This window comes from Leucopleurus acutus, assembly GCF_964270905.1.
Source record: "Leucopleurus acutus genome assembly, chromosome: 11".
NCBI lineage: Eukaryota > Metazoa > Chordata > Mammalia > Artiodactyla > Delphinidae > Leucopleurus > Leucopleurus acutus.
In genome coordinates this window covers 58409706-58426191 of record NC_139152.1, presented here as the reverse complement: position 1 = coordinate 58426191, position 16486 = coordinate 58409706, and the positions used below count along the sequence as shown (strand labels likewise).

At 40.5% G+C, this 16486-nt stretch overlaps 1 protein-coding gene across 2 annotated transcripts in view; it reads right to left on the bottom strand.

Annotated features, from left to right (window-relative positions):
• The window catches only part of LGR5 (leucine rich repeat containing G protein-coupled receptor 5), a 119379-nt gene that overhangs the window by 7651 nt on the left and 95242 nt on the right, over window positions 1-16486 (bottom strand). For both annotated transcript variants that reach the window (XM_082850154.1, XM_082850155.1), the window contains 8 exons: window positions 15145-15216; window positions 12292-12360; window positions 10843-10914; window positions 7224-7295; window positions 7007-7075; window positions 6794-6865; window positions 3335-3400; window positions 2107-2178 (listed from right to left, as the gene is read on the bottom strand). In XM_082850154.1, the coding sequence (XP_082706280.1) occupies window positions 2107-2178; window positions 3335-3400; window positions 6794-6865; window positions 7007-7075; window positions 7224-7295; window positions 10843-10914; window positions 12292-12360; window positions 15145-15216 (564 nt within the window). The remainder of the gene's footprint in view (window positions 1-2106; window positions 2179-3334; window positions 3401-6793; window positions 6866-7006; window positions 7076-7223; window positions 7296-10842; window positions 10915-12291; window positions 12361-15144; window positions 15217-16486) is intronic.

The following is a 16486-nucleotide window of genomic DNA, read 5'->3' as shown; positions in this document are numbered from 1 at the left end:
GAGTTACTTAGGATAAATGGTATTCACAGAACATTTACATTCTCATTTGAAAGGTCCCTGAACTGGGGAAAACTGGAAGCCTTTTTAGTTTTCTCCTTTCATCGATGGCAGAACAAAAGAAAATTCCAGCTAACGAGGGGAAGGAATGGTATGGAAGGAGTGGGAAAGCTACAAATGGGAATTGGGCAGGAGACTGTCTTCTGTTGAGCTGCTCATCAAATACGTGTCCAGTGAGGGTTGCAAGCCCTGCCATCTGCACTAGATGCTGGGGATAAGAAGATGAAAAAATTCTTGTCGTTTTCAGGTAGGGTGTGGTGTACCTGATGGCGGTGCTGAGTGCTGAGTCCTGCAGCAGAGAATGTGCAAAGCACATCAGAGTGGAGAGGGCTCAGAGACAGGAGATGTTCTTATGGGATGGACAGGGGCAAGTTAAGAGTGGGGAGGAATCCAATGGGCGACAGGACCAGGAGAAACAATGGTCCATGTGTCAAGGGACTGGGAACTGGTGGGTGAGAGATGAAGGTGTTCCAGGGGGTTGGAATCAGATTCTGAAGGATGGTGCTTGGAAGTTTGGTTTTGGTATTGAAGACAATAGGGGAATAACAGAAGATTTTTGAAGCAGGGAAGTAACATGATTCAATTTCTACGTAAGAAAAATTCTCTTTGGAGAATGAGATGAATGGGTAAAGACTGATGGTGGAAAGTCCGGTAAGGAGGGTGATGACAGTGATCTAGGAGAGTGATTCATGGGTCTTTGGTGAAGAATATTTAAATTCTACTCTCTTAGCAAATTTCAATTGTACAACACAGTGTTATCAAATATATCAACCTTTGATATATTTGAAAAAGAACTAACTTTTGGAAAGAGCCAGAACTCCAACCTGGTGAACAAGGCAGGTAATAAAAGTAGGTAATGTACAATATCTTTGTTTCACATTTATTTTAAAAAGTTAAAGAACTTCACAAGCCGATTTTAGACCAAAAGTAAGGAAAGGGCAACACAATTAAATTCAGAGCAAGATGATTTTCAAAGTGAATTTTTGGGAGAAACTGATTCTCCAAGGTGAATTTAAAATGTTTTGAGGAATGGTATTATTTTATGAAGGTATAGTCTCTTAAATGTTAAGAAAAACTTTAGGAAAGAAAGGGTTTTTAACAACATCCTGCAGTTTAAACATTACATATTGTCATCGTTCACCAAAATTACACCGAAATCCAGTTTCGGGATGGAAAAAAATCTGTCATGCACAAAAAACCTGTTACCGTTTTTTTTAAACTTATGGTTAATATATGGTATTTTCAGGTAGTGTGTGGTCTACCTGATGTCAGTGCTGAGTGTTGAGTCCTGTAGCACAGAATGTGCAAAGCACATCAGAGTGGAGCGGTATTCATGGTATTTTCAATATATATTAATATATATAATAATCTATTATAGTATATATTAAAATATAATATATTATACATTTACATAATATATTAATATCTATAATATATGTCAAATATATGGTATTTTCAATCATAAAATGGAATTTAATATTTACAAATCTTAGTCATCTGAGCAACAGAAGCATTTTCCAGGACAGTTGTGCTTAAACCTTAGTGTACTTGTTAAAATGCCGATTCTCAGGCCCTACTCTAGAGGGTCTAACTCATGAGGCAAGTGAGAACCTGGACTCTGCATTTTTTTACAGTCACCTCCAGGTGATTCTTAAGCACTTAGAGAGACTCACATTGAAAAACTGTTTGACCAGGAGAGAAAAACAGGCAGGAAGAACTGTGTGGTCACCCCGGTTTTGCAGGCAGAACAATCTCCGCCAATTCCCAGCTAGGAACAGAAACACATTTTGTAGGCAGTTCAATAGCTTGGCCTCCTTCCTCTTTATCAGAGTTTCACGTCTGCTGACTGGCAGAGGGCAGATTGCAAATTTACTGCTTTTGAACCTGTTCCTGGAAATGATCATGAGCAAAATATTTGCCTTCTCCAAGCAGATACATGCACAAAGGCCCAACAGTACAAGTATACAGTGAAAAGAAAATATTAGGGGAAGACCCAAAAGAGATAAAAAGTGCTCGATGTTGGGGAAGCTGCCGAGAGAGAGTACTCACAGAGAGCGGAGGCTAAACAACTGCTGGAAGGTGTTGGCTCGAATTTCACACATTTCATTATGTCGCAGGTCTCTGAAATGACAGGTTCCAAAGATTCATTTCAGAGCCACAGGTTTCAAAGATTAGTCTTCAGAGAACTTTTACAGAGGGGTCACCTGCCCTCAGTCACAGGAACACATGAACTACGACTACCGAGTGACACTGAGAAAAATTTCTTTTTGTTTAAAAAGGAACACTGCAATGTATCCACATAAAAAAGTATTGCCTCTCTTTCAAAGCCGCTCTTCCCTTTGGGTGAATCTGAAGCTATATTCCGAATGCCAACATCATTCAAACACCTTGAGGATGCCTCTCTCTGCCCTCTGAGTCTTTCTTATATCCTTGGAGGGTCTTCAGGAGTGTCAAGTCGTTACCTTTCAAGGTGGATTTTTTTTCCCCTCCCTTCCTCGCCCAAAGGCATTCGGAGAAAAATTAAGCAGAAAAGGATAGATGGTTAGTATTGTTTTGACCAAAGCATGACTATAAAGCAACAACGCTGATGTTTTATGGAGGAGGCAATTTTCAGAGAGGAATTCTAAAATGTTTCATGCATAAGTAGCATCAATGGCACCTGAAATACGACTAATACGGCACCTCTTCTGAAGCTTACTATTGTGGTTTAGAATAGAAACTTTTTTTTTTTTTTGGCCGCACGCACGGCTTGCCGGATCTTAGTTCCCAGACCAGGGATCAAACCTGGGCCCCCGCAGTGAAAGTGCCAAGTCCTAACCACTGGACCGCCAGGGAACTCCCATGAAGGTTACTATTGTGAAGCAAACATAACAAAAGTACCCCCATATTAAAACGCAATGCCATGCATATGAGCCTCACTTGTGTTCAGGAAAAAAAACAAAACGAAACAAAAATAATGCTACTCATTGGAGGTGTAAGTTCAAAAAAGTTCCAAAGCTCAAATAAACCCAGTTCATTACTATACCAGGTTAGGAAAAAAAAAAAAACCCACAACATACTAAATGCCTTACTTATAGTATAATGCATGGTAAAATAATATCGTCTATGTCTCCCAACTTTACAGACATCCTATACAGTCACAGCTCCTGTGTGTAAGAAGGGAAAGCATCACATGTCTCCCCAGTGAACCACAGGGTAAGCAAACCAGTGACCCCTGGAAATGTGAGTTTTGGCTCTTGGTTTGCGCTTGGTGACTTAGAGACTCTTACAGACATACATTTTCTGAAGCTTTCGGCAGACTGAAAAACTGGGTAAATCTTCTAGCAGGTTATAAGATAGATCTCTGAAAAACAGAAGGTACAAAAGGGAAAAATCTGTTACATATTAATTGTAAGGAAACATGCTTTGCTCTCTTTTCCCCTCCACCATGATCTAGCTCCCAAAGGCAGACTATGAACTTTTCCCCAGCCCTGATGTGCAGCAGGTAGTCATAGGCATTATTAGATTAAGCAGTAGATTCAGATGTCAACTGAAATGTAACTGTTATACTTCTTTAATTGATTTAAATAATTTACTTAATGAATTTATTTATGTTTTGTTAGTGATGATCTACAATGTTCTAGCTATTATCTTACAGAAATGAGTACAAATTAAATTAAATAATTGTGCCTCTGTTTCTAAGAGCTGCTGTATCTCTGCAGCTGAGAGAATCATTGTTGGTTCTTTTCTAATCAACAGAAAAAGAATCCCAACAACAATTCAAAACATAGCACTAACTTTGAAATCAATCATTACAAGGGGGGAAAAAGAATCTAAGAAACTCTTCAGCCCAAACTCAACAAATTACAGAATAACAAAAACATCTGGACATATTTATAGTATAATATAACTAATCTGAAACAAGCCATGGTAATTTGCAGAAAGCTTAAAAAAAGAAAGCTGGTAGATAAAGTAACAGATATATATATATATACATACATATATATATTTTTATATATATATATATATATATATATAAAAATCTTGCCTCATGTTTTAAAAGTTATCAGCTAATCAACTAACTCACTTTCATGCCTGATTCTAATTCTTAAAACCAGATCACCACTATGCAACTGAAAAATCCATATTGTTTTCTGAGAGGGTTTTAAATTACTTTATTTTTGAAATTGATCACTTTATCTTACATTTATTGAATAAATAGAACTTAAGTAGAAATACAGTTCAATTTACTACACATGAATAATTCAGATAAAGCTGTGTGCAAACACAAATTTGTAGTTTACACTAGAGATTTGAAAGACCAAACCAAACCAAACCATACCAAAACAAAACAAAAATACCCCACACCTATGCACAAATACAGCCGATCAACAATATGGTGTGTATTTTTGGAAAGTAGTGAATGTGATAAAATGGATACACATATTATCAAAGCTGATAATAATCTGGTTCACTCATTTCCACAGACAGCAAGGGGAACAATCCTTCCTGTGTAATTCTTAGTAGAGGGTACATGAAACCTTCTTCTACATAAAGACACAGTGTCACCACCTTCCTACCTATTACCTAATGATTTTCATGGCTAGCATTGATCAAGCACTTCTTATATATAGACACTGTGTTTACAGCTTGACCTGAATTATTTCATTTAATCTTTGTGGTCACCTTACGAAGGAAACATTTGTGTTGATTCCCATACAAAGCAAAGACTAAGATCACCAGCTAATAAGTGGGGAAAGCCACACACAGTCAAGTCATTCCCATGGAGAAGCAACTTGGAGGCAAAATCAGTCATGTACAGTGACATTGCCTCATGTAACAGCTACTCAGTGGATGACGCAGCCAAAGGAAGAGAGCTCTCAGACCTGTACTTCCAGAACAGAAAGCAGAGTGGAGTAAATGTCACGACCCCGGGTTCTACTATCAACTTTAATTCTACTTCGTTGATATGCTGGATGAAGCATTGATGTCTTTTTCAATTCTTTTCTTTAACGAGAAGATACTTGCTTTGCTGATCTTGCAGGGTTGTTGTGAAGAGCAAATCAACGCTACAGGTTGATGTGCTTTGAAAATGGCCGGATACTGCCATTAATGCAGTTGCTGTCTTTCAGGCCTTTCTAGGTTTCCACTCCAGGAAAGAATAATGGTGTAAAGGAAGTGAGAAAGACGATGATAAGAGCTAACATGGTCGAAGAGTTTACAGTGCTCCAGGTGCTGGTATAAGTGTTTGACGTGTAGTAACTTATTGCGTCCTCATGACGATCCCCTGAAGGAAGTGGCTACATCTCTTATTTTATAGGCTGGGAAATGGAGCCCCGGAAGGGATAAATAACTCGCTCAAGATACTGTGATAGCATAGAGGCCGGATTTGAACCAGAAGAATAGACCCCAGAGCTTTTGCTCTTAATCAGTTCGCCAGTCAGCCTCGGTGTATGCAGCCTTAGACCCGGGTGGTTTACCATTCGCTGTGTGACATACTGGAGACAGATGCGATTTAAATACTGGCTCCCTATTTATTAGTTACAGTATGTGAAATCCTGGTCATGTTACTGAGCCAGCTTCCTGAAGAAATGAGGATAATTATGCTTATTCTTGGTGTGGTGGGCAGAATTCGAAGACAGCTCCTGAGACTTCCACCACCTGGTGTCTATACTTGTTCTCCCAGTTATTCAATCAAACCATCTGCATTTGAATTCGAACTCTGCTACTTTCTTGCAGTGTGATTTTGACAGATGTACTTTACTTCCCTAATTCTCTCTTTCCTCACCTGTATCTATACCTTCTAGGGAGATACGAGGTGAGGAAGAGGGGACTTGTTCTTAATCCCCTTCCTTTATACATGAACGACTCACTTTAAGGCTGTTATGTGGTTTATTGCAACTCCTATCACTGAGCAACTGCGGCCTGAAAGTGACGTAGTGGGCTGGGGAGAGGGGAAGGCAGAATCACTGAAGAATGTTCCCATTCTTCCACTTGACATTTGTAGAGCTGCTTGTAGTTCTGTTACTCCGGAAAGCTTGTGGTGGAATCACAGGCGTTCGACTGCCGCAGAAGTCTGCTATGTGAGAACAGAGCCATGCGAGAGACTAAGGGTGCTTTCGCTACATCCCAGCAGTGCTTGAGAAGGTGATCACAGGGCGTTGAGGGGGGAGGCTGAACATGGAAGGTCAGAACAAGGCTCTCCCAATTCCTATAAACTACTTTTTGTAAAATGTGGGAAGGGCAGAGGAAAAAAGCCCCAAGTCAACAGAAATAACATATGCAAGCTGTTTAGCCATTAGATGAAACATTAGAACAGGGCACCAGCAACTATACCGGAAGAATGTTTGGTTGCCTTTATCAAGGTCTGTGTGGGTCTGATAATTTTATTTTGGCATCCATATTGGGTTTTTGATCCATGATTTTCTTTTTTTTTTTTTTCCTGCTCTGTAGAGGATTTGGGGCTGGGGGCAATGAAGTTATTTTGGCTTGTTCATATCCATTTTCTGAAGGGAAATGTGTGCTAGTTGAAACTCGAATGGGAGACTGTTTGGGACTTGGAAACAAGGGGTACGTCGTTGCCATTATTACCAGGGTCACATCTGAGAGCCACTTCCCTGGCCCCAAGTAGGCAAAGGAGGCCTGACCTCCTGAAAACCTGCGAGGAAAGAACTTTCTCCTCTTTTAAAGGATTACTGAAATAATGTTGGTCATTTCGCCCCCGTTTACACAACATTATTGCTTTACTGACACGCACAGCACTTGGAGATTCGGTAACTGATCGCAGACAGTTTGAGGAAGAGATGAGATCTGTGCTCCAGTTAAAGTCCTGTGGAAACACAAACCAGACATCATTCTTGTATTTAGGCATCACACAGTGACATATTGTGATTCACTGATGTTAAGACTGGTCAGGCTCGAAGGGTAGTGCAAGTTCTGGGCAAAGTCAAGAGCCTACTCAAGTACTTACAGACTCTCCAGGCTCGCGGTACCAGTTAGATCAGGAAATTCAGTTATTTGTGAGGCCCCATTCAAAGTCCTAGAAGGAGGAGTACATGAGTATTACTGGGAGAAGATTCTAGGAAGGGGTCATTTTTATGGCCATTTCAAAGCACTTGAAATGTTCATTTGGTCTTCACAGCAACCTTGCAAAGGGAAAATGATCTGTAAGAGAAATAAACACTTACAGTATTCTTAGTTCAGGTAAATGTTGAAAAGCAGATCTCCCAACAACCTGGATAGGGTTGTCATAGAAATGTCTGAAAAAATCCAAAGACCAACGTCTTAGTATAAAACTTGAATGACAAATGAACACCTGTTCAGAATTTCAACAAATGCCTTCAATGTACTTGTGTAATTTTGATTACTTGGTTTCAGGTAAACCTCAAAAGTATTTTCATTCGTATTATGAGACTTTTGGTGAGAAATCCATACTACATAAAATTGAAAATCTCTGACAGCAAGGCAGATATGAATGTCAGCTCCTATGGAGAAAAGCAAGTGAACTGACTACAGTTATACTTAAAGCTCTTCCTCTGCCTCCAATATCTGTGGCCTATCCATTGAGTGGCAAAAGGTAGTTCAAGGTGCTGGCGGTTATATCATTAGCTAAAGAAAGATGAAGTTCTATATAGTCACATGAGGGTCATATCCTCTGGTCAAATCTTATGACACACACACAAAGGATCCTTCAAATTATTTGAGAGGAAATTTGCTACTCTGGGTTTTTGTAACATTAGATTTAAAAAAATCAATGATTGCTCTAAAAGGTAAGACATTATTAGAACTTCAGAAATATTTTGTTTTACAGATGTTTTCAATGTAAAGGTATTTGAACCGCCTGGTCAATGGAGTCCCACAAACAGTTCTTAGCTTCCAGTTCAATTAAATTCAACAAATATTTATTGGTGTCTCTTATGCTCAAAGCATGAGGGTAGGTACTGCTTGCCGTTAAAGACTGATTTATTAAGGAGGCTGTCATTAGCTATCTACTATGTGCCTGGCATTATGCTAGATGCTGGGGATGTGAATAAGAATGATAAGGTGTTCCTGCCCTAAAGAAGCTTGGAATCAGTTGGGATAAAACAAACAAATAAGGGGATATGACTCTCTGGTTGACAAAGCATTTTCACATCTAGAGCTCAATTAATCCACCTGCCAACTTTATAAGATCCACGGCATAGACACTTAGGTACTATTTCCCTCATTTTTGGAGGAAGAAGCTGAGGCTCAGATATTTTGGTAAGCTCATTATCTCCCAGAGCTTCAACTTTCTAATCTGTTAAACTAAGGTAATAATACTTAGTAGTAGGGTTTGTGTACACATTAAAAGAGCTAATGCACATGTAACATCTGGCACAGGGCCTGGGATATAGTTGTCACTCAACACGCCAAATCCCCGTCCGCACTCCCACCCTCTGACTTCTTCTTTTCCCTTCGATTAGACAACTGGTAAGAGAAAGGGCTAGAGCTGGACTATAGGTCTTTTTTGTTTGTTTTGTCTTGTACATCTTTTTATTATAAATCTTTTTCTAAAATATTTTTATTGAAATATAGTTGATTTACAATGTCGTGTTAGTTTCAGGTGTACAGCAAAGTGGTTCAGGAATATATATTATACACATATATTCTTTTTTTTCATTCTCTTCGATTATAGGAGGACTATACATCTTACAATTTAGAAATGGAGTTGTCCTCAGAATATTACATTATCCCTTATCTACACTATGTGCTTGTTTGTATGTAATTATGTTCATATACCTGTGTGCATGTAAGTACAATGGGCAGCTATGAATACACATGCTTATGTACATAAGGCATAAGTATCACAAACACAAGGCGGAGCTATAGGGTTCTCAGGAGGGAGTTCTCTCATGAGGTCAAGAAAAACTTCATGAAAATGCCATTTGAAATAGCCCCTGGAAAACAGAATTTCGACAAGCATAGTTAGGGGATGGAATCATAGGAGCAAAGGAAATAAAGGAGGGGATCTGTTCTATGAATGTAGCTTAGCTGGTCTGGGTTATGGTGTAAGGTAACTGAGGAATGGGTCAGGAGGGTTGGCTTGGGCCATGTGGAAAGCTGAGACTGTCAGGGAAAGGAGTTGGCGTTTAATGTAAACAGACAACACTGACTGTATGTTTCACAGCAAGAGAATGACAGCGTGGATGCTGTGCTTCCAGGGTGAGCACTGTGCTAGTGGTAGAGGCAGGGGGGTGAGCCTTAGACTGGTAGAAATCTAGAGGTAATGGCTAGCAGAGGGGCTGGTGGCAGAGGGGATGGAAAGAAGTTATGGATAGGATGGGGACCACAGAGGAAGAAATGAGGCCTGGGTGGCCAATGGACAAGGAAAGCAAAGAAACCTGGGTTGGGGGGGAGTATGGGCGGGGACGGTGGTGACAGAGATAGACATGGAGGCAGAAGCAAGGACAGAAGAGCTTCCGGGAGAAAACAGTCAAGGCCAGCAAAGAGTGGAGAGAAGTGCTAATAAGTATTGGGGGCTGTTAGTCCTCTTCAAGGGGTATTAACATATCAAAAGGGTGATTAAGAAAACCAGTCCTGTGGCTTCAAGGAAAGAAGGGGCAAAGAAAGGCAATGCAATCTGCCAACTTCTCAGTATGTAAATACTCTCTAATGAGAACTAATGTTTACTGGCAACAAACTTTAACCCCCTTAGTTTGCCAACATACTGTCAGAACGTTTCAGAAATGATGAATGGTATTTTTTTTTCTCAGTTGTCAGGGCTAATTGGGATTCCAGCGCATTTGTGACAAATGCTACACGGCTCCAGAAAGCCTCTCTATCAAGTTGGCACAGGATGCCGAATATCTGCAGGAAGTGCCCTAGAGTCCTTTTCAGAAGTCGTCCTTACTCTCCTCCATATTTCAGACCCCCCACCCATGACCTTAGGCCAATACTATGTCCCAAACCTGCCAGTTGTCTTTTAATTAAGAGCCAGCCTGTTACTTACGTATTTTCACCTCCCTATATGTACCTACACAGGATCAATTTTCTGTTTGTGCTAACTATGAAACATAGAATTAATCCTACTTTGAAGTTGTAACTCTATCTTATGCCATTATGGCATACAGATCCTCATATACACCTTCCTAGAACATATGCACCTTTCCAGAATTACATCCTAGTTTGTATAAATGTAACTCAGTGTTTGGACTCGAGAATGAATGGGTATCGAATGGCTACTTAGCGTAAAGCAGTAGTCTCCTCATCTCCCCCTCCTTGCGGTAAAGGACCTCTATCATATATAATAATGTATGTATGGATGTATTTCTATTTCAGCTTTACTGAGGTATAATTGACATATAAAATTGTACATTTAAAGCTTACAGTGTGTTGGTTGGATATACGTATACGTGGTGAATGGATTCCCCCAACCTAGATAATTAACTATTTATCATATATTTATCTTTTTCGGGGTGAGAACATAATAATTTATGTTTCTACTATACTTGGGTTCAAGTTCTGAATGACTAGGTGACCTTGACATGGATGCTCTAAAAATCAGTTTTATTCCTTAGGAAATAGAGATAAGCAAAAAAGCATTTCATAAGATTATTGTGCAGTGACACAAGGCATTGGAAGATACCAAACATAAGGCAATGCACATTGTAGGTCCTAAGAAAAAGAATCTCTAATACTGCTTCAGCATTTGGCTAAAACTTAGCAAAACATCTCCATATACACTACAGTGACCGAGACAAAACTTGGGCAAATATAGTATGCTTAAAAGTGCAATTCATGCTATACTGCAGGATAGAAAAATCGAAAAGAACTATGGCTACTTACATTGTAATAAGAGAAGGGTTGCCTACAAAGGCTTTCTCAGGTATCGACTTGATATTGTTGCTATGAAATCCTCTAGAAAGAGAGGAAAAGATAATTTATAGAAAATAACCTGTGGGGTAAAATCATTTAATAGTCCCCTCACCAAACCCGTGGCAATAATCAGCAATTTTAGTAACTAGAGGATAAGGTTAAATTCCTCTATGCATTTTGAAATGTTTGTGCCCTCACGTACTCTCTAGGAGAAAAAGATATCACAAGCTGTCATCTGGAAAGAGGAATAAAGAATCTGAAAATAATAACTGTGCTTTATGGAAACTTACAACCTAATGCTATAAAAAGAAAATCCATCTGTTAATATCCAATAGAGCATCATGGTATAACAACTTGAGACCGAGGAAACCATCTTTGGGGAGAGGATTATGATCGCTCCTCTTTACCCCATTTAAAGCCAGGAGAAGAGAAAATTGACTTAAGCTGCAGTGAAGTAGAGAGTTAAGTAATCTCCTTATGAGGACAAAATTTCCTGAGCTGAAGAAAGGTGCCCCAGCTCAGTGAGTCTGTAATAACAAATTGATTCTCATCTGTCAGTGCTAATGTTGTCTGACTGGCAGAGGGGTAGAGTCAATGGTCTTTGGTCTATGTGGGCCTGTGGCTGAATGAGGTGAATGGCAGTCTTGGGGCTGCCTGACCCAGACAATGATGACTTCCCAGCTAAGCCCCGTGTGGGGTTTCCTGAGGCAGAACCACATAGAGGTTTTTTCTTATAAACAAGCCCTGCTGTCTACCTCCTTTAGCTGTGTGTCTTATTCCTCTCTGCCAAGAGAATAGGCTCTGTGTTTATTTTCCTTTCCAAGTGTTAGAACATTACATAGGTTATGCACATTTTTAGGTACAAAGAAAAGTAATTATAATATATAAAAGACAATATATGCAACGTAATAGCTGAAAGTTCGCTTTACTGTAGTAAAATGGTGAGTTTAAGAATTAAATAAGATTTATGAAACATTAAAAAATATGAAATAATGTATATGAAGGCATCTAGCACTACACTAGGCACATATATTGTGTTCCTCCAGTCCTATGCAACCTAGGAAAGTTTGTCTTTTTGAAATGCTCAGCAAATAACTGAATTCCGATAGAGTTCTCTACAAACCTATAACGTATATAAATGTTGGGAAAATGTGGCTTAGAAAAAGAGTATGGCTTAAAGAAATATGTATCCTTTTTTCTAATATATATATATATTAGAGAAATCCATTATAAATTAAAAAATGATTATCTGCCGTTTGTTGGTGATAGAAGCAAATTAAAATATATTTTGGATGTAGTTAATCATTATTTACATGACCTTTTGAATTTTTCTAGTAAGTCGTATTAGGTGCGATCGTCAAACATAGTTTAATATAAATTCACAAAGAATAGTTCTCCCACTAAATTTGTCCTACTTACAGTTCTTTAAGGTTGGACAGTGTCCTGATTGCAGTGGGGAATTCATCAAGATTATTATAATTTAAATCTCTGAAAATAAGTAAATAATATGTTCAGTTTTTCACTTAAAAATTCATATATATTACATTTACAAGGAACGTTAACATGCTCTTCCCATGGACCAGTATCATCGATAACAATTCTCATTCCTTTTCTTAATGAAGAGAGATTGTGTTGGTTGTCTGACCACCATCATTCCACAAGTATCTGCATTAAAATGGTCATTAGACTGGTCATGAGAAATTTCAAAAAGTCACGGCTCAATGGCACTGGGCATTAAAAGAAGGGAGGGGACATACAGCAGTGTGAATGTCCAAGCGGGAGGGACACTTGGCCAGGTGTTGGCGGCTGGCCGCTGTAGCTCTTCACCCGAACCCCGCTCACCAAGCTGCCAGCTAGTCTGTACCCTCCTCGGGGCTCCTGAACCACATCCGCTTTCCGGTCCCCTCCTCCATTCTCTGACTTGGTCCCACTGCTTTTCAGATGTCCTAGAGGACATCTAGGAGAGTGGCTTTGTTCCTGACTCTGGTACAGTTCCTGTCTTTCTCCCAGCCTGAGGTCCAGGATGGTAGCCTGCTTTTGGAGAGGCTTATGTGGTACAGGGTACTCTCAGGAAGAACCTCAGGTCTAGAATTTCCACATGGTCACAAATAAAGATTCAGATCCGAAGGGTGACGTCTGTGAGGCAAAGCTCTCTATCATCCTTCCTGCATAGAGACGGAATGGCCAAACAATCTCAAATCATTCGTTTCTCTGTTATGACACAAATGGCTTTTCAGTTCCATTACTCACAAGCGCTTTCTAGACTTAACTCCACCGTTTATCTACATCTCCATATGAAAAAGTAATTTCCTCCTTGTCTCTGGGAACGGCAGATTTCCCAGATGACGCAGAAAACCTTTTGGTCAGGCAATCAGATGTGGTTAGATCTTCCTCTGTGGGGAAGAATTCCTATTTAACTTTAAGAGAGAGATAATTTGACCAAGTTAAACATGAATCAAGATTCCTACTTGTCTGGCACAAACCATCCTTAAGCTATACAGCAGGCAGGAAACTTGTGTCTTTTGTGGACATAAATTTTCTTCCTGTTTGTAAATCTCTCCAGATGCTCTGTTTTGATTAAACGAGGATTGGGTCCTTATAAATTACTTAGATTTCTAGTGAGGGAAAGGAAGAGGTTGGGAATAACCGATCTACTGAGCCTCTGTAGCCCTGGGCAAGGCGAGGGAAGAGGGGACATTGAGACTCACATGAATTTGCCCTGAATGCATGTACTGCATGAATTTGCAATCCTGGGTCCTTACCTCAAGCGCCCTGTAGTGGGGGCGGCGGGGGGGGGGGGTGGTGGTGAGGAAGACTATTTATGGAAATACCTATCAAAGCCCATCTTGTTTTTATGTTCCTGTTGTGTTGAAAAGGACTGGAAGGTGCTATCCATTGCTAATATTCCCCAGCCCGGCCTTTGTGTAAATAAGGGAGATGTTCTAATTTTTCCAAGCCGCTGATGGGAACAGCTTGCCTGTGCCTTTAAGTCGACTTCAAAGTCCTGCCTGGACAAGTCCACCTTTGGCATCTCCTTATGAGGATGATTCCTCCTTTCTAAGAGGAAGCACAGAGTGACTTAAGTAACCCTGGAAGGACAGCTGTCAGGTCCCGCAGGAAACGAGTGGACCCAGATCTGGTTAGAAGCTAAATTGACCAGGTACAAAGTGCTAAGCTCTGTACGCAAATGAACAAGGGCTCCAAAGCCATACGAGATGTGGTCTTTGGTCACGTCCTTCCGCAGTCCTGGTCAGAGCCAGTGTTGCAGATTCAGCGGCACTGTGTGGCTTATTACACTTGAGTGTTAGAAACATGGAGGTGAGGAGGGCGCAGCTGGCACCACTTCCTCTCCCAGCACGCAAGGTGATCTCACTGCCTGCGAGCACCCTCATTAGGCCTCTTACTCAACAGGGCGATGAAGAGCAGCCCCTCCCCTAGGAAACAGCTCAGCCCTGGGGAGGCCCGTAAGAACTGTTCTCGCTGTGGCTCTGGGTGGTCAGCTGGCTGGACTCTATGTATTTTTATTACAGACCAACTCAGAACTGAGGTTTTGACCCACTCTTTGGAAGTAGGGTATAGTGGTAAGCATGGATTTTGGAGTCAAACTAGGGAAGGAAGCAAATCCCAGTTATGCACTGACTGGCTATGTCGTGTTGATAAAGTAACTTAACCTTACCGGAGCCTAAAATGGTATGGTAGCACCTGCTCTCATGGGATGCTTGTAGGAGTGACTGAAACAATGTATGCTGAGTGCTCAGTACAATATTGGTTAGAGATACACTCAATAAATGTACTACTGTTACTACTTTGTAGACTTCCGAGTTGCTTCAGCAGGAAGCTTCACCATTTGCTAATGAGACGCCTGTTCCTTCTGGATTGGACAGAGTTTGGCATTTGCTACTCTGCATCCTCTCATTCGGGGGGGGTTGGACCAGACTCATGAATAGTGAGCCTGAGTGACAATATGGAACTGATCCTTGACAGAACACATTCCTAAGCAAACAGTCACTGCTCAGTAGAGGACATCTCATTTAGCTTATAAGGATTCTAACTAATTTATCACTCTTGATAGATTAAAATAAAATCTGTTTTATTGTTCAGCTCTGTAGGGGGTGTGTGTGTGTGGGTAAGATGAAGCCACTGTAAATATCTGTTTAAAGCTCAGGCAATTAACCAAACCAAATAGCAAGTCTGACTTGAAGGCTATTTCGATTCCTTCAGAATAGCCCTGAAAACACTGAAAAAAGGGAAACAAATAAAAGGTCAACTCACAGAGTCTCCAGGCTATGGAGCCCATCAAAGCATTTCTTTCCCAGGGAGTGGATTCTATTGTTATGGAGATGCCTGCAGGAGAACATTACGGACGGTCAGGAAGGCACACTGCACATGGAAACTTAGGCACATTTTGATTGCTGAAATCCAAAGAAACTTATGCTAAAGAATGCACTGATTATATATAAGGAATGCTTTGTTTAACGGTTTTGTTTGTTTGTTTTAAAGGCTACCCGCCCCGTTCACTCTTACCACAGATGATGCTATACCCCAGAATTTAATAGGCAGTCACAGTTTTACCTTCTGGGTTTGAGATAGCATGGAGTGTATGACAATCACGGAGTGGGCAACGAGACTGACAAAAGTAAATTCAGGTTGTTCAGTGTGGCTTTGGGGTGTAGGGTACTAAATAGAGATTCTGACCAGCACTGACAAATGGAGGATGGAAGGAAGGTCCTAGGTGTACTAAGCACATTTTCTATTAAAGCTGATGGCTTATCAAGGCTACACTCCCAGGGTGGGGCTACAGGTTAAGAGGAAACAACAATCTCGGCCACAGAGAATGGCGATCAGATGTTCTGGCTGCCCAAGGAGAGTAGTTATCTTGACATAGTATAAAGGACTCTAATTATCATCTTTGGCTCAATGGTTCAATTGGTTAGGTCAGGGCCAGTGAGAACAGCTGTGTGCATAACTGAAAACCGGACCAAGTCCCAAAGGGGTTTTTGGAAAATGGGCTTAAGGACAGGGGGAAAAAGAATAGCTGGATCTCTGTAAATCCATTCCCTCTAGTGGAGGGAAAAATTAAAGCACCTACCCAGCTTCTGGTGGGATAGAAGCGTCACCTTTGTGTGTGAAATTCAGTGTAGAAATTCGTTACTATCGCCCCACATGTCCTATCCTTTCAGACTAAGGTTTTCATTCTAATAAATATATGTTGGTTTCATGTGACATCTTTGTGACATTTATTGAGGATTTTTTACATGCAACACATGAGGAAAGAGGGTTGAGGGGAGCCTAAAAAGATGGATGAGATGCTGGCCAGCCGTCAAAGGAGTATAGACTGCAGTGCAAGAGACTGACGTGTCATCAGGAAAAGTGGAGTGACTGAAGACAGCGATGGGCTGGTGGGGGGCATGGAGCAAAGCCAGAAATAGTGCAAACTGCTCTTAGAGGCTGTCAAGCAGCTACTGTTGTCCTATATCAGGATTGATCGACATAGTTACACGTGGGACATCCTTCCACACTCTTGAACTGATTAGTTTTCAAACTATTACTTGAGAATCTTTTTGATTTACTTGAAATAGTGAAATCTGGACCTCAAAGGAAAAAAGCCATACAA